The 19,541-nt window shown below is 36.9% G+C and overlaps 2 protein-coding genes across 2 annotated transcripts in view; one reads left to right on the forward strand and one right to left on the reverse strand.

Moving 5' to 3' along the window:
* LOC125240235 (43 kDa receptor-associated protein of the synapse homolog) overlaps nt 1-10,981 on the reverse strand; it is a 29,944-nt gene extending 18,963 nt beyond the window's left edge. Inside the window, 1 exon segment of the mRNA XM_048148063.1 lies at nt 10,927-10,981. The gene's annotated coding sequence lies outside the window, so the exon portion shown is untranslated.
* A 3,566-nt stretch (nt 10,982-14,547) lies between these two features.
* LOC125240236 (transcription factor SUM-1) overlaps nt 14,548-19,541 on the forward strand; it is a 44,446-nt gene continuing 39,452 nt past the window's right edge. The window contains exon 1 of the mRNA XM_048148065.1: nt 14,548-14,889. Coding sequence (XP_048004022.1) covers nt 14,653-14,889 — 237 coding nt within the window. The 5' untranslated portion in view covers nt 14,548-14,652. The remainder of the gene's footprint in view (nt 14,890-19,541) is intronic.

Consider the following 19,541-nt stretch of genomic DNA (forward strand, 5'->3'; position numbering starts at 1 on the left):
ATTCATACATATATATACATACATAAAATCACGACTGTATCCCATAGAGGGGTAGGCAGAGCATAAACTACTCAAGTTTCCGTGCCACTCTTGGCAAAAAGGGGTTAAAAAGAAAACGAAATTGTGATATTGCAGTGACAGGTTGCTAGCCTCTCATTATGTAAATTTAAACGTCAAACTTCTATGAAATTATGTATAGCCTGACAAGTTTTTATTTGACCCTCGCCACGTTGCGGATTTTCAGCTGAACTAATTTATTTTACTGGCAAGGATTAATATTTGACACCCGTCGTCAAAAGTCATTGAATGTCAGTGATGTAAACGAGAAGTAAATATTTTCAATTTTCTAACGGTTTCATCGCAAATTTGCCCAAAATAATATTTAAAAAAGTGAAAATAATTATACTTAAGGTGATAATTTACTAACAACAAAAAAGGATGAAGGATTTCACAGTATTTTGATAACAATGTTCCGAAATCGTTTGTTGATATGTCCGGTACCGACAATTTATAGTGCGGTTGTCCTGTACTGATTATTTGGTTTCGATTTAGCTTAATTTATGTTTTGTTCTTATTTAAGGTGTCTGTAGCTCTGCCGTGAAAAATATTTATAGAAATAAGAAGGCCGTTACATCATTGACACCAGTATAAAACAAGGTCCCACGCAAAAAGAAAATAAACATCGACGACTTCGATAAAGGCACAAGATTCATGGATTTTAGGCTGTGCGGAAACAAGTAGCGAGTATTTAAACCTTGCTTATTAAACTTTGATTCTCTAAAACCCTGTTTTCATTTTCTACAAATATTAAAGCGAAACCAGCACACGCTGTCCCCATTATATATGACGTCAGCACATTATTGCCATATGAAAGCGGTTTGTAGCGACACTCTTTCAGGGTCAAATAAAATCTTGTCAGGCTTTAGACAAATTAACATGAAAATTACACAAAAGGGGGGCCTATAAATAGTTAGCAATCTATCTTGGCCTGACTCTAACGGCCCAGCCACGACATTGGTCTAAGCGCGGCAGCGGTGAGCGGCAGCCATACGTGCGAATGAAAAGTCCCATCGCTGTGTCTCGCTCCCATGTATGGCCGCCGCTCACCGTTGTCGCGCTTAGACTAACGTCGTGGCTGAGCCGTAATAGTAAAGTAACGAGTTACAGTAGTTACTAATAGTAATAGCAGAATGAAATTAATACGACGCGTACGTAAGTGCGGACTTACAATGACCGATGCGAACTCTCTGCTTTGTTCGTGATAAAAAAGTCGAAAACTCATCCCCCATCAGGCCTTCGCACGATATTATGCATTCAGCTGAACACTCTTGATTATTCAGGCCAAACAAACTGCAAACTGAATTATCTGCTCATCAAGGCTTGTTTCAGTCAGTAATGACATTCGATGCCGAATGCTACCTATTTTCGGGCATATTTTTATTTTGTTGTCGATTTCACTTTTTAGGGTTCCGTAGTCAACTAGGAACCCTTATAGTTTCGCCATGTCTGTCTGTCCGTCCGTCCGTCCGTCCGTCCGTCCGTCCGTCCGTCCGTCCGTCCGTCCGTCCGTCCGTCCGTCCGCGGATAATCTCAGTAACCGTTAGCACTAGAAAGCTGAAATTTGGTACCAATATGTATATTAATTACGCCAACAAAGTGCAAAAATAAAAAATGAAAAAAAATGTTTTATTAGGGTACCCCCCCTACATGTAAAGTGGGGGCTGATATTTTTTTTCATTCCAACCCCAACGTGTGATATATTGTTGGATAGGTATTAAAAAATGAATAAGGGTTTACTAAGACCGTTTTTTGATAATATTAATATTTTCGTAAATAATCGCTCCTAAAGGAAAAAAAAGTGCGTCCCCCCCCTCTAACTTTTGAACCATATGTTTGAAAAATATGAAAAAAATCACAAAAGTAGAACTTTATAAAGACTTTCTAGGAAAATTGTTTTGAACTTGATAGGTTTAGTAGTTTTTGAGAAAAATACGGAAAACTACGGAACCCTACACTGAGCGTGGCCCGACACGCTCTTGGCCGGTTTTTATTTTATTTTTAGATGCTAATAGGAGACAAAAGGCCCCAAACATTTCATACATTTTTAGGGTTCCGTAGTCAACTAGGAACCCTTATAGTTTCGCCATGTCTGTCTGTCCGTCCGTCCGTCCGTCCGTCCGTCCGTCCGTCCGTCCGTCCGTCCGTCCGTCCGTCCGTCCGTCCGTCCGTCCGTCCGTCCGTCCGTCCGCGGATAATCTCAGTAACCGTAAGCACTAGAAAGCTGAAATTTGGTACCAATATGTATATCAATCACGCCAACAAAGTGCAAAAATAAAAAATGGAAAAAAATGTTTTATTAGGGTACCCCCCCTACATGTAAAGTGGGGGCGGATATTTTTTTTCATTCCAACCCCAACGTGTGATATATTGTTGGATAGGTATCAAAAAATGAAGAAGGGTTTACTAAGATCGTTTTTTGATAATATTAATATTATCGGAAATAATCGCTTCTAAAGGAAAAAAAAGTGCGTCCCCCCCCCTCTAACTTTTGAACCCTATGTTCAAAAAATATGAAAAAAATCACAATAGTAGATCTTTATAAAAACTTTCTAGGAAAATTGTTTTGAACTTGATAGGTTCAGTAGTTTTTAAGAAAAATACGGAAAATTACGGAACCCTACACTGAGCGTGGCCCGACACGCTCTTGGCCGGTTTTTTTTTGCTTTCCTCTGAGTTTAAGATCAAACAAGTTCTACGAGAAATTGTAACTCAGTGGAAACAAACATTCTGAGCAGAAAAAGTACGAAAATTCACACAACAAACTAATAATCCGCCTTTTTAGGGTTCCGTAGTCAACTAGGAACCCTTATAGTTTCGCCATGTCTGTCTGTCCGTCCGTCCGTCCGCGGATAATCTCAGTAACCGTTAGCACTAGAAAGCTGAAATTTGGTACCAAGATGTATATCAATCACGCCAACAAAGTGCAAAAATAAAAAATGGAAAAAAATGTTTTATTAGGGTACCCCCCCTACATGTAAAGTGGGGACTGATATTTTTTTTCATTCCAACCCCAACGTGTGATATATTGTTGGATAGGTATTTAAAAATGAATAAGGGTTTACTAAGATCGTTTTTAGGGTTCCGTAGTCAACTAGGAACCCTTATAGTTTCGCCATGTCTGTCTGTCCGTCCGTCCGTCCGTCCGTCCGTCCGTCCGTCCGTCCGTCCGTCCGTCCGTCCGTCCGTCCGTCCGTCCGCGGATAATCTCAGTAACCGTTAGCACTAGAAAGCTGAAATTTGGTACCAATATGTAGATGAATCACGCCGACAAAGTGCAAAAATAAAAAATGGAAAAAAATGTTTTATTAGGGTACCCCCCTTACATGTAAAGTGGGAGATGAATTTTTTTTTCATTCCAACCCTAACGTGTGATATATTGTTGGATAGGTATTTAAAAATGAATAAGGGTTTGCTAAGATAGTTTTTTGATAATATTTATATTTTCGGAAATAATCGCTCCTAAAGGAAAAAAAAGTGCGTCCCCCCCCTCTAACTTTTGAACCATATGTTTAAAAAATATGAAAAAAATCACAAAAGTAGAACTTAATAAAAACTTTCTAGGAAAATTGTTTTGAACTTGATAGGTTCAGTAGTTTTTGAGAAAAATACGGAAAACTACGGAACCCTACACTGAGCGTGGCCCGACACGCTCTTGGCCGGTTTTTTTGATAATATTAATATTTTCGGAAATAATCGCTCTTAAAGGAAAAAAAAGTGCGTCTTCCCCCCTCTAACTTTTGAACCATATGTTTAAAAAATATGAAAAAAATCACAAAAGTAGAACTTTATAAAGACTTTCTAGGAAAATTGTTTTGAACTTGATAGGTTCAGTAGTTGTTGAGAAAAATATGGAAAACTACGGAACCCTACACTGAGCGTGGCCCGACACGCTCTTGGCCGGTTTTTTACATTGTTAACTTGCAATCATACTAAGACTAGGTAATAATTAAGTATGCAATTTAATAAATAGTTAAATTACGTTCAATTTGTAGAAATTACGTTCAATTTGTAGAAATTACGTTACGAGTAGGTAACAATATTCGATGTTTTAACTATTCCCAAATCGATAGGTTAATCTTTATGTATTATTCCGCGAAGACAGACAGACAGACGGATAGAGTCGCACCATATGGGTTCCTTTTGTACCCTTTTGGGAATACTTGCTGATAAATAAAACGGGACGATCGTTAGTTTGATCGATTCCACGACTATTTTATTTATATCGACACGAGCTGTGTTTTATTTTTCTGCACTTTCATCGTTCAGTAGCTCAAATACAAAACTAAAACTAATTACAATTCAAATAGTTAAAATGAATAACTAAATTTACCTAACCTTCTATGTTATGTATGATTATTAATGTTTTAATTCGATGTCCACGTAAAATTTAAAATAATACACAACATATTCACAAAATCTAAATCGGTACGATCTTTAGTGCCCACATAATGGGACAAAAAATAAAAACATATTTTCGTAGAATATTTTTAAATGAATGGAGTCATCTAGCATTAACAACAGTACTTTTTGCGTGTTGTAATGTTTTGGAATCGTTCCAAATCCAACTATTTTGATTTGTATGAAGCTCAATTTTATAATAAAATAATGAAGTTGGTTTTAGTAATTTTAGCTCTATGTGACTACTGTTATGGTACAAATTAGGTCTCCTGCAAATTCACCTAGGTTATATGTAATTTATATCTAGAATTACTTGGGAATTGAAATGTAGCTGTAATTTATAGGTTACTAGAACAATTTTGTAAATGAATTTATTATTTATATGAAATTTTAAATTATTGATGCTACATGTTTGAACACTTTTTTTGAGATGCTAGTAACAAATTTATCTTTTAACAGTTGAATATTTATGTATCTAATCAATCTGTTATTCAGTTTTATTACTATTTTTAAATAATTTTTAAATAATTGATGCTACATGAATCATAAATTTTATTCGTTTGTTGTTATGGGGTCAATTGCAGAAAATTTGTACCTTTTGGATTCCGTAACGAAACTGGGAAATAACGGAATATATCATAATGATACAAATTTTTATTTTTATTGTGAATTTAGAACACGATTCATTAAAAAAATAACATTAAAAAATATAATTTATGTAGGGACTTTACTCTTGTGCAGTTTCTATATTTTGAATAACGTATCCATATTTTTTATTTTAAAAGCAATAAATATAGCCAAAACTTAAAGGTCACCTTAGTTATAAAAATACAAAATACGAAATAGTTTATTCATAAAAAACAAAAAATTTCGTAATATACAGGAAGGAATGATGACTCCCGGTAAGCAATATTGCCTGTGTTGGGAGCCACCGGCGCCACTGCTCTTCCTTGGTTATGACCATAAAACAATAAGGAGAGTACTAAATTTCTCTTTTTCTGTAATCTATCATGTAGGGGATACCCCCATTTGCCAGAATTTCATTTGCCATAATTTTATTTGCCATCCTATTCAACAATCATAATATTGTTTTTCATAACAACTTATGCCATAATCATTGTTTACTATATTAATCTAGTGCCAGAAACTTTGTTTCCCATAAAGTCAGTTTCCATAATGTCATTTGTCAGAATAATCGAAATCCGTAATTACCACATTCCATACCATCATTTGTCATACAAATTAGCGTCCAGAAAAGTCAATTTCCATAATGTGCTTTGGCAGAATCGAAAACTACTATAATAGGTACTAGAAGGACTAGAGAATGAAACTGCTATCAGAAAGTAGGTTAGGTTAGGTTAGAACTGTGACCCCCTGGAAAATGAAACTGCTATCAGAAAGTAGGTTAGGTTAGGTTAGAACTGTAAACCTCTGGAAAAGGAAACTGCTTGAAAAGTAGGTTAGGTTAGGTTAGAACTGTGACCCCCCGGAAAATGAAAATACTATCAGACAGTAGGTTAGGTTAGGTTAGAACTGCGACCCCCTGGAAAATTAAACTGCTATCAGAAAGTAGGTTAGGTTAGGTTAGAACTGTGACCCCCTGGAGAATGAAACTGCTGGAAAAGTAGGTTAGGTTAGGTTAGAACTGTGACAACTGGAAAATGAAACTGCTATCAGAAAGTAGGTTAGGTTAGGTAATAATATGGGCAACAATTAATATGGCAATAATTGCTTAAGGCGTTTGAATATTCTATGAAACCATATTATTGCACTTAATAATATGAGTCGAGTCGAGTTCAATGCGCGCAGCGATGTAAACGCGTTGATGAGTAATAATTAAAATAAATTGCGAATTTAGCGCGGCTCGAGTCGCGTTGGCGATTTGACACGATGGATCTCTCCAAACCGAGTCAACCCATCGTGAACGAGTTCCTCGCCTTTCTGCAACTAAAAAACAAGCTGTTGCGGGAAGGAAAGATGGATGCGGCTGCTGCTATGCAGATAAGTTCTCGTGCGTCGAGTTTTACCATCGAGGACATCTGCCAAGCGAAGCAAGTGCTGTGCCAGTCCCTGGGGATCGTCGGCACATATGTACCTCACCGGAGAGGTGATGAAACCGGAGAAAAGACCCTTCAAGATATTAAGAAGATCCTGAAGGAGAATGAAGACCGGATTCCGGAGTTTTTAGCGACGGATACCATCCTGACGTCGCGTGAGCCGGATCAAGTCGACGTTCGCTGCTTGGAAAAGGAAATCGTGGCCCTTAAATCAAGTTTAGCGGAAGTTAAAATTAAATTTGAAGCTAGCCTAACAACAATAGCCGAATTACGCAACGAAATCGCTGCTTTGCGGAATGCCCCAATTCGGACGGCTGATTCAAATATTAATATGGACATAAATCGGCCTGACACTAGTGTTCGGTCGGTCAGTTTGCGCAATGCTGACACGGTAAAAAGTGCAGCACGTGTCGCCGCTCCGCGCGCGCCCCCCCTGCGCGCGCGACCGCCCCCGGTAAACTCGACACTACGTCAGCGTGCTTATGCTGATGTTGTGGGTCAGCCTCGAACAGCTGACCGGGTCAAGGCACCTACTAAGGTGTGTGATGAACGGGCCCCACTCAAGAAGTCCTCCTGCGCCAGTGTGGATAAGGAGGGATTCACACTAGTGGAAAGAAAAAACAAGACACGCAGGGCGCCTCGAAAGACTCTGTGTGGCACTGCAGAGCCGGTTAATTCTGGTCTACGGGTCGCAACACCGAGTAGGGCGCTCTATGTGTCTCGCCTGCACTACTCCGCCGTGGCAGACGAGGTGGTGGACTACGTTCGCCGGAAGACTGGCTACACGCTGAGGGTGCAACAGCTGCAGTCGCGTCACTACGTGCACTTCAGCTCGTTCGTTGTGCGCGTGCCGCGGCCGCTGCAGGACACCATCGCGAGCGCAGACTTCTGGCCGAAAGGTGTGGTTTTTCGGCGGTTCCGGGGCAATTTGCCGAATCCTACACCGGGGCAAACGACGCAACGGAGCCACGCAGTTACGTCATCGCCCAAATCAATTGTTTAGTTTTAAACTTTATTGTTTTTTTTTTCATGTTCTTACAAACTGTTTTTTTCTTTTATGTTATCTAAGTTTCGTGACGCATTGGTTTTACTGTAATGTCATGTAAACATGTTTTTACTAATAAATAAATAAATAAATAAATAAATATGGCTAACAAATAGTATGGCATTGTATGATTATGGAAGGTAATATTCGGATAAACAACGAGTATGTCATATGATTTTTATGGTAAACAAATCATTCGGGCAAATGAAATTCAGGCAAGTTAGATTCGGGCAAATGAATATTATGTTAAATGACTGTCGGGCAAACAATAGACAACCATCATGTAGTCTAAGTATCTACACCGTGTCCAATAAGTTTGAATACAGCGCAAATAGCCAATAAAACAAAATGAACAAATAGTTACTACATTATTATTATATTTTATGAATGGCACTCTTATTTACTACATTCACAACAAATGTTTTGGAATAATTCCAGCATTAACTTGTTTACCAGCCTCAAACGCTTCTCAAACCGATCACACGCGGCACGCACCGTTTTCTTCACATTTCATCCCAAATACTCTCAATAATCTTTTTGAAATGATCTAGGTTTATGATTTTATAAAAATTTAGTCTTCAAAGCATGTATGACCATACAAAGTAGTCTAATACGCCTAAACCTGGAGGCCTGGGTGGCCACTCATGTTTCGGATAAAAAACTGCCAAATTAGTCTGAAACTACGCTAGAATACCATTTGCCGAATGTGCTGGAGGTGCGTCTTGTTGGGACACATGATACTCATTCCCAAGCATCCTTTTTAACTTTAAGGCATTTTTTTCTCCAAAACCTTGGTTTTAAAGAAAAAAACGTTGATTTTAACGCTTTTATCTGTAAGTACTGAAGGTAGTTTACCTCGCTTACATACTGCATCCCACACCTGGGCCGATGGTGAGCTCTGGAACCTAGGCACATTTTTCTAGTTGCCCGGAACGTTATCTATCCTCGGTACCCATAATAGTTTATTTTGGACACGTGGCGTCTGTTTTATCACATACAGATTCTGCTTATAAAAAATAACTCGTCACCTGCGTGCCGAGCAAGTATTTTGTTGGCACTTTACCTCTTTGTTTTTCTTAGACACTTCGGAAATTTCATGAACTTTGTGCTTGTATTTTATTAAAAGGAATATACTCTTCAGTTTAAATAAGAATTTGATGGCCTGTGATCCCTATATCTTTAGAACTGAGGTAAAATGTGAGTATTCGGACTTATTGGACACGGTGTAGAAACGTCAATCTTTATTGTCGTTTTAGAAAAAAAAACAGATTACTTTTCTCCTATATAATGGCTTCAAAATATTATATATACCTAGAGCACTAAATTCCTCATTTTTCTGTACACTATCATGTAGTCTAAGTATATAGAAACGTCGATCTATATTATTGTTTAAAAAAAAAGATTGCTTTTCTCCTATTTCTTTTCATCAAAATATTAATATTATATATTTATCATATCCTAAAGCTCAACTTAAAAATTTCTTCATTTTTACTATAGTATTATTTAACATATACCTACATGTAATAACATATCAAAAAAGAAAAAACTTTAATATTGTTAAAACCCATTTTTAGGGTTCCGTAGCCAAAATGGCAAAAACGGAACCCTTATAGTTTCGTCATGTCCGTCTGTCCGTCTGTCCGTCTGTCCGTCTGTCCGTCTGTCACAGCCGATTTACTCGGAAACTATAAGTACTACAGTGATGAAATTTGATGGGAATATGTGTTGTATGAACCGCTACAAAATTATGACACTAAATAGTAAAAAAAAGAATTGGGGGTGGGGCCCCCCATACATGTAACTGAGGGATGAAAATTTTTTTTTCGATGTACATACCCGTGTGGGGTATCAATGGAAAGGTCTTTTAAAATGATATAAAGTTTTCTAAAAAACATTTTTCTTAAAGTGAACGGTTTTTGAGATATCAGCTCTCAAAGTCGTAAAAAGTATGTCCCCCCCCCTCTATTTTTATAACTACGGGGTATAAAATTCTAAAAAAAATAGAGGTGATGCATGCTAATTAACTCTTTCAACGATTTTTGGTTTGATCAAAGTATCTCTTATAGTTTTTGAGATAGGTTGATTTAACTGTAATTTTGGTTTGCTGCTACGGAACCCTTTGTGCGCGAGCCCGACTCGCACTTGGCCGGTTTTTGTTAAATCGCTTGCCTAAAACGAATCTTCTAAAATCTAAAAATCTAATGACATAACGCTCTCGCATTAGCGTTCAAACTATTTTGTATCTGTCCCGTCCTGAACGACCTAGGTCACGATGTACGTCTACTAGGTAAATGTCATCAAATTAGGTCAGACCTGAGAACTTTTTAAACCTAAGAATATTTACGCAAATATTGAGAAACTTTTTTTTAGTTTTTATTTGTATTTCTTTTTTTTCATATTTTTTAATTGAAAAAAAAATTAATATAGGTATTTTATATTGCTACATCATTGAAATCGTACTATTATTAGAAAAGAGTAAAAAATATAGTATGTTTTTTTTGTATTTATAATTTTTAGAGGTCCTTTTAGCGTAAAATGTCAGTAGACATCTAAAAATAGGTTAGAGTTTCGACTCCAAAAATAATCTAATCAATCTAATCTATCATAATTAAATCAATATACCACCACTAATTCCTATATTTAAAAACCTAAAATTGTATTATCAAACATTTTCAATCGAGTACGCCTAGCGAAAATTAAGAAAATCGTTACTTACGCGAACGAAAAATCCGTGATTAAAACTGACAGCACATATTTCTTTTGTTTCACGTTTGTCACTTGTTTTTTTTTGTTTTTTGTTAGTCGAATGGTTTGTTTTAAAAGCTTTGGTTGTGGAGCAGTTTTCGAGTTTTGTACGGAGGACTTGGCGGATCACACCCCAATTCAAGGGATGTGTTATGCTGGGGGATAGAGAAATGTTTGGAGTAGGTAGGTACGTTGTAAATATATATTTTTATAAAGTTGTAATTTATGAGTGTATCTTTTTTTAAGTATCGGGTAAATTTTCATTTATTTCATTACATAAAAATATTTTTTGTATTTTTTTATCAAAAATGTATTAAAATTAAAAATAAGAAATATAAGAAAAATAAGAATAAGGTATTAATTCCGCTGTTTGCACATTTTTCTTTACTTTTGCAATGAAGTTTTAAATAAAATCAGAAGAATGAAACAAAAATAAATGTATTATTAGTAATAGATAATTTACTTACTTAAATTAAAACAATATAAGCACATCCAGTCATTCATTTTTCTAAAGGAAACTTCTCTATTAAGATAAAAAAGAAATCATTTTAAAGGATTTTTTTAACGTCACTACGCGAAAAATTGCAAAATATATAAATCAATACGACCGTCTCCACTCACGGCGCTGTTCCCGCAGCCTCCGTACCGGCGCGCGACGCATGCGCCCTCCCACGCCACTTATTGGAAATGTTAGGCGGCAGTTTTGACGTTTCGAACCCCCCCTTATCTCAGGATTATAGTAGGTGTAACCCAAATAGTGGGGATAGGCTTTTTTTGTCGATATTTTTTTTTGGATAAGGTATTTAGTTTGATTAGTGGAAAGTTTTATTGTTAAGATTTTTTAGTAAATGTGTACGTTTTACACTACGTCGGTGGCAAATAAGCATACGGTCCGCCTGATGGAAAGCGGTCACCGTAACCTATGGACGCCAGCAACTGAAAGAGCGTCACATGCGCGTTGCCACCCCATTAGAAACTTGTACACTCCCTTTGGCTGTGTTAAGTACACAGCAAAAAGGAGTGTACAAGTTCCAAGGAGGGTTCGGGTTGCCGACGACTCAAAGGAAAATAGATGGAACAAATTAGTTCCGTAAGTCCTCCCGTCGCCAGCACACCGCACCCTCGTTGAGCTCTTCACCTCTCGAGCGGCAGGAACACAACACTATGAGTAAACTAGTAGGGTAGACCCTACCCCCCACCACCACTAGAGTGCTATTTGGCTGCGGTTTTTTGTAAAACGGAGGTACTTCCCCAGTTGGGCTCTGCTCTAGATTCGAGCGGGACGATATCCGCTGTGCTGTGCCCTACCACACAAAGCGGAATATCATTCGCTATACCCTACCTCCTACAAAACGTGTAGGTATAAGGTAAAATACCCCATAATGGACGGTGATGCCATTATGGACAAAAAAACACAAATCCTTAAAAATAAGTATCTAAAATAAGTTTCTAAAAACTGACGGCTATGTACCATAAACTAGAGTTGTAGAGCTGTTTAATTTTGAAGTTTCAATTAATTCGGTTATTTCTGAAGGATTTGGAGACAAGATAAAATTCACCAGTTTACTGAAAAAAATATCAAGACGAATTCTTAGTAATGTTGCTAAGAGAGATGAGTTCATGTATAAAATAATAAAAAAATAACGCACGGTGTAATCTTGAATGAGTTTTACTTACTGCATTAAGCGTGAGATAAGGTATAAAACATACTAGTTTGTTGCTCGAAAGATATAAAGAAATGACGTTATTTTGCGAGTGTCCATTACTGGACCCGAAAAACTGCCTACCTCCTATGATGGACAAGGAACAATTTACAAAACCAAAATTTACAAGAAACAATCCTATGTTAAAATAACCCAAACTAATTGTATTTATGTTGTATAAAATTGACTCATTGCGTATCAGTTGGCTTTAAAAGTAAAATTTTAAACTTATTTCACTGTCCATAATGGGGGATCCATTACTGGAGAACTGCCGTCCATAATTGGAGAAAAAACACCTAGTTTTAATTTGTTAACTATGAAAAAACCAATAGGAGTATCTATTCTGCAATACGCTTGAAATGTAGAAGAAGGATAGGACATTCAAGATTTAACACGCTTGGCGGTAGAATTTTTACATTTATCAGTGAAATATCAAAAACAGGCGAATTTTTTTCTTAAACTGTCCATGATTGGGTCCGTCACCTTAGTACAAAATACACTTTTTTATGCGCGAGAACACTTTTTCGAAATATTAGGCGGCAGTTTTGATGTTTAAAACTCCTCTTATCTCAGGATCATATAATGGGTAACGTGTTTAGAATACATTTAAAAGTGGAAAATGTCTGCCTTGGGTGAGACTTGGACTCACGGCCTCTGGATCGATACTCCAGTGCTCTGCCAACTGAGCCACCAAGACTTCAACCAATCCAGCGAAATTTTCCACCACTAAGGTCAATGGGACCCGTAGCGACATCTACCTTAAGAGTGTTAAACTTCTTAAAAAGTGTAACGTGTTTGTTGTATATGGCATTTAAAATAATAGTTATTTGTTATACAAGGGGGCAAAGTTGTATTTTAACGCCGAGTGTGGAATTGAAAAACGAGCAAGTGAAAGGATCCTATAGTTGAACCACGAGCGAAGCGAGTGGTTCGAAAATAGAATCCTGAACTTGCGAGTTTTTTAACACACGAGAAGTAAAATACATTTGCACCCGAGTGTAACACAAACCTTTTCCCCTCACTACAGCGAGGAAACTACAACGCAAAAATGCGTTTTTCACTGCTTCCAGTAGTTCCACAGGTGGTAAATCATCTTTATTACTAGATTCACCTACTTTTATCAATTTTAAAGCAGTTAATTTGATTATATTCAAGGTCAAATTACTTTACCCACTAGTGGATAAAATGCGTTTTTACCCGCTGGTATTAAAGGACAAAACAAGTGTTTCCGAGCTAGTGAGGGGAAAAATAAATAATTTAGTTCGGTTGGCTAAAAGTTTTATTAGGTAAGTACACTACTAAGATCTCGTCAATGTATATTGTATATGTACTGGTGTAGTACACATTCATATGCCAATATAGCTAAATGTTATTTTGCAATATTTAAATTGTTTCGAGAAATTAATTCATAATGTGTTGGTATTACTTTTACTACACATTTTTACTCCATTAGGTGCATAATTACTTTAACACAGTAAGTACGCAGCAATTTCAAGGCGGATTATCTGAGGATTATATTAGACATTGACAATGAAATGCCTAATTTACATTACAACAGCCCTTGTCTGAGGTATTTTATGCATGGGTACATTATTAATTTAGCTTACCTATTTTTAATAAACGTTTCTCGTTTGGCAATTCTTGAAAAGTTGATTTTTTAGGGTTCCGTAGTCAACTAGGAACCCTTATAGTTTCGCCATGTCTGTCTGTCCGTCCGTCCGTCCGTCCGTCCGTCTGTCCGTCCGTCCGTCCGTCCGTCCGTCCGTCCGTCCGTCCGTCCGTCCGCGGATAATCTCAGTAACCGTTAGCACTAGAAAGCTGAAATTTGGTACCAATATGTATATCAATCACGCCAACAAAGTGCAAAAATAAAAAATGGAAAAAAATGTTTTATTAGGGTACCCCCCCCCCCTACACTAAAAGTGGGGGCTGACATTTTTTGAGAAAAATACGGAAAACTACGGAACCCTACACTGAGCGTGGCCCGACACGCTCTTGGCCGGTTTTTTAATTAGGAATTTGGGAATGTCAATACCTACGACACTTAATTATCTACACTATTTCTAGTAATTCCAGTATACCTACTGATAGTTTTCGTTAAATGAGATGATTAAATGGTGTATTGGATATTTTACGACTCTGTGTTTCCAAACAGATTTCAGTTATCTGTATCTATCTCTAACACATGTGTACATTTGAAATAAAAAAATGTCTTCTACGTTATTTTCCAAGAATTTCCTGCAATAAAATGAGTAAAATGACTAATCCAAACGATCCTTGTTAAAAATACAGCCAATGCAACTATTTGAAACATTAAAAAATCGATTCAACACCAGCAAGAGACGATAAAAACGTCGCGACACTTCCATCGTCACAAATTCTCTGAAAATTATGGGCGGCATCAATTTCAATCCAAACACTAATAAATTGGCATCTTTCAACGTTAGAGCAGAACGGCGTTGGTGTATTAATAGCTGTTATATTTTGTAAAACCCGATTCAACCCTCGGCTGAACAGTTTCGTCTAAGCCGCGGCGCGCGCCGCCCGAAAAAAAAAGCGCGCGCGACAACTGTCAAACTATAACCTCAAAAGCGCGCGGAAATTAACTGTCAAAAATTCGAAATTACAACCTCAAAATTTAGCCATGAGTTATATTTATGATGAATTTAACAATAATTTCCAAGATTTCCGTTATTACAAAGATAATAAAAGTGATAAGGAGTGTTGTGTGAAGGATGAGGGCAAAGACGAGCATATACAGCATGTGTTGGGGCCAAGTCGGAGGTGCTTGGCGTGGGCGTGTAAGGCCTGTAAGAGGAAAACGGCGGCTGTTGATCGGAGGAAAGCGGCGACGCTTAGAGAGAGACGGAGGCTTAGGAAAGTGAGTAAGCTGATGTTGTGTTTCAATAGCGCCATCTATCTTGAACAACAGTAACTATAAGTAAGCCTGCATCTTTAGGTAGGTAGTTAAATAAATGTAAACAGTGTTTTATTACTATTACTATCCATACTAATATTATAAATGGGAAAGTGTGTGTGTCTGTTTATTTGTCCGTCTTTCACGGCAGAACGGAGCTACGAATTGACGTAATTTTTTAAGTAGTGATAGTTGAAAGGATGGAGAGTGACATAGGCTTGTCTCTTTTTAACTCGAGCGAAGCCGCGGGCAAAAGCTAGTTACTTATAAAAGTAAGTTAAGCTGATGTTGACTTCAAAAGCGCCACCTATTTTGAACAACATGTACTACAATTAAATCTGTATCTTTAGGTAGGTAGTTCAATAAATGTAAATAATGTTTTATTACTTTTCGGTTAATACCTACTTGAAACATTGCATCAGCTAATTAATGAAAAAATCTGGTTTTCATCTATTTCATGCAGGTAATCGGGTGCCTAGTTTTTTTATTTACCTACCCTCAAATTGTATACATTCGAAGGCCAAACAATAGCAAATACTATAATACTAAATTACTACTAATTAATCAAATCTGTTGTATTGTATACAATAAAGTGATTACTACTACTACTACTACATTTACCGTTTACAAATCGCTCCCATTATTGCTCCCACTTAATGGCGTCGTTTATATCCTAACCGAAATGTCTGAAAGATCATTAATAATCGATAAACATTTGAAATATATAGCAATTATGTACATGCCGCTCGCCTTACAAACGAGTTCATAGTTAGGGTCGGCAACGCGCAAGTGACACCTTTACGGTGACTGCTTACCGTATGTTTGTTTGCCACCATTTGTGGTTTTTCACCAAGTTTTAATATGCACAATTCCAATATTAACAGCGAGCGTAGCGAGTGGTTAATGTGTGGGAATCTTGAGCGTTGCGAGGGGTTCAAGGCACGAATAAACATACTTTGCCACCGAGTGAAACTCAAAGTTTTTCACCACACCAACACGAACAAAATACTGACTATAAAATATCAAACTAATTGAAATCCATCAATTTATTCAATAATTTTGATCCAAAATCATCATAGAAAAAAAATTACTTGCCAGCTGAAAACATCAAGTTAAAATTTGTATATGTATGTAAAAGCTTACTTTGCTATTCGAAAACAAGAGTGCAAAATAATTTCATAGAAATTTTAACTTGATGTCTTAAAAAGCTGGCTGGTAGATTTTACTTGTTCGGGTATCAATATTGTTGCAAACAACAACTATAACACACACAAATAACTATTGCGCGGCCGATGGTCCATCTTTGTTTGTAATTTCCACGAAAAAATACAACATACAACATAATCAGGTATACCTGATAAATATAGTTAACCCCGTTTTGCAAATAAAATAGTGCTCTACGTAGAATCTAAAGCAAAAGTTGTGTACGATTACGATCCCTTGCGATCGAACTACCCTTTCAATTGTTAGTTACTACGGCCCTAAGTTTGACAGCCTCTAAGGTTTGGATCGTCCAACTTTGGTCATTCATTGATTATCTTAGAAGTACGAGCATTAAGCTAAGTTCAACCGAAAATGCAAAAAATGTAGGAACTAGAGTCGTTGCGCCAGATGCCGATAAAAATGCAGTCTTAATTTATATTATCGTAAATAAGCGTTTATGCCTTTGGCTACGAACCATGCTCCTGTCACTTTTATGTGCGAATTCACAAGTGCGGCATAGAGGCAACCAAGCAATAATGTGCTAAAGATCATGCCATCTATTACGCATATTTGAGTAATACTTATTCTAGAGGTAAATTCGCTGCTTATTTAAGCTAGACAAGACGGCCATATATCATTTTCTGCCGATTCTACTGTACCCAAATTTTACAAATATCTAGCAGGGGCTCATTTCTCGAAGCTACAAGTCACTATTTACAAGTAGTAGTCAATGTCTAATATGACAAGTTGAAAAAAGACTTCCGCTTGTAACTTGTTTTGAGAAATGGGCCCCGTCTTCGTGGCTCAGTTGGTGAGAGGGACGGCTTTCGATTCCTGCCGGAGGTGTGAATCATTCCATCTTTCCTTTAATTTAAAAATATCAAATAAAAATAAATAAAATAAAAACATAAAAAAAATAAAAAAAAAAAATAAAAAAGCCTTTTATTTCTTGCATACAAGTGACTAAATTTTTACTTAATAAACTATATACCTATTTAATTTTATTATTATTTATTTTTTTAAATTGGTTTTGCAAGAACCCCTCTGCAGGTAAAGGCCTCCTCCAAAGTTAGCCAGTCTTCCCTTATTTGGGCTGTTTGTAGCCAGTTTCTTCCTGCTGTTTTTATGATCTCGTCTTCCCATCTTGCGCAAGGTCGTGCCTGTTTTCTTTTCCCTGACGGGCCTTTCCATTTTGTCAGAATTTTCGTCCATCTTAGGTCTCTGATACGTGATACGTGGCCTGCCCATTTCCATTTCAATGACAATGCTTGCTCCAGAGCGTCTTTTGCTTTTGTAATATCTCTAATCTTTGTATGTCTAATTTTCTGTATTTTATTTATACTTAGCATGCTTCGCTCTATTGCTCGCTGACATGTGATTAATTTATTTCTAACTTTATTGTCATATTTCCATGTTTGACAGGCGTATGTTAGGCATGGTTGAATGAGTTGAATACCTTAGTTTTTATGGCAATTGGCATATTACTTTTGAATATTTCTTTTAAGCTCCAGTATTTGTTCCATGTAATTTGTGTTCTTCGCTCTACCTCCCAAATATTACTCGCTCTATCGAAACTTATCTGTTTTCCAAGGTATATATATTTCTCAGTGTACTCAAGAGGTTTATTGTTGACTAATATTGGACGTTTTGTGTTGCTGTTGGTCATTAGCATCGTCTTAGCTAAATTCATCTCTAGGCCTACCTTCGTGCTAGCCTGGTTTAGTTCATTTAACATTGATTGAAGTTCTGTGGCAGATTCCGCGAGTATTACCAGATCGTCTGCGAACCTTAGGTGGCTTAGGTTTTTATTGTTGATCCTTATGCCGCGTCTACTCCAATCTAGTTGACTAAATATGTATTGCAAGGTGGCTATAAAGAGTTTTGGAGACAAGGGATCTCCTTGCCGTACTCCTCTTTCGATCGGAAACCAAGGCCCTGGTGACTCCAGTTTTATTCTGCTCTTGCCATTCTCGTAGATGTTTTTTATAATCTTTATGTAATCCACTCCTACATTTTGCATTTCCAGAGCTTGCCATATGCTGTTGTGTGAGATGGTATCGAAAGCTTTTTGGTAGTCGACATAAGCAATGTAGAGTAACCTTCTTTTTTCCTGGTATTTTTCGATGAGGAGCTCAAGAGTGTGAATGTGGTCAATTGTCGAAAAGCCCTTTCTAAACCCTGCCTGTTCCACAGGTTGACTTTCTTCCAGTATAGTGCTAAGTCTTTGGTTAATTATAGATGAGAATAGTTTATATATAGTTGGTAACAGGCTAATTGGTCTATAATTACTGATGTCGTTTGGATCTCCCTTCTTATAAATGAGGATAATATTCGATTCTGACCATTGATATGGTGTTACCCCCGTGCTTATTATCAGGTTAAAAAGATTTGTTAGCGGCAGGACTAGATTCCCAATAGCAAGTTTTAAGACGTCTGTTGTGATACTATCTGACCCCGGGCTTTTCCCCAATTTCAGCTTTTTCAGTGTTTCTATAACTTCTTTAGGTTCGACTACTGGTATTTTTATGATGTTTTTCTCAATAGTAGTTTCCTGATTCCTGTTGTTCTCCTTTGCCCCATCTCTACTTGTGTATAGTTCCTTGTAGAACTCAGTAGCTATTGTGATTATGTCTCTTCGGTTACTTTTTCTTTTATCTCTTTGCGTTAGACTATCAATCCAGGGTTTATTTGTTGCCAGCTCTTTGAAAGCCTTTTTTGTGCTTCCAGTTTCCAATAAATGTCTTTCAATGGTGTTGTTTCTATAATTGTTGTAGTCTTTTTTAATATTTTTACTTATTAGTTTGTAGAGGGCTGAAATTTCATTTTTGATAGCTCTAGTTTTATTTTTTATTCGATGTAGTTCCTGTCTTCTCTTTATTAGTCTCATTGTGTACTCGGAGAGAATTTTTTTATTGTTCAGCGATTTTTCTGTATTTCTGGTACTAAGGCTGTTTGTAATAATTTTGACAAGATTGTCATAATATTCTTGTACTGATGAAGTTATTTTTAAGTCCAAGAGGCCTGAGGATACATAAGAATCAAGGTTTTGCTGGAATTTTGTAATGTCTTCTTTGTTCTCGAGTGTTATATTTTTATAGTTGTGAAATTGTGTTCGGCTTCTTTTTTTGGGCAAGTGTGATGTGCTCGTACCGGTTGCTCGTACCGGTCTATGGTCTGAAGGATATATTATGTTTAATACTTCTATATTTTGTACCTTATGTGATTTGTTTGTGAGTATGAAATCAATCTCGTTCTTATGTTTCCTTGTAGTCGGGTGATCTCCAAGTCCATTTTTTAACACTTTTTGTTTATTCACCAAGAATTGAAGTATACCTGGTTTGACCACTCCTTCTGTTGCATTTGATGTACTACTAGATGTTGTGCGTGGTGCATATGTCTTGTCGCGACGTTTC

The sequence above is a fragment of the Leguminivora glycinivorella genome, chromosome 27, assembly GCF_023078275.1.
Source record: "Leguminivora glycinivorella isolate SPB_JAAS2020 chromosome 27, LegGlyc_1.1, whole genome shotgun sequence".
In the NCBI taxonomy this organism is placed as follows: domain Eukaryota; kingdom Metazoa; phylum Arthropoda; class Insecta; order Lepidoptera; family Tortricidae; genus Leguminivora; species Leguminivora glycinivorella.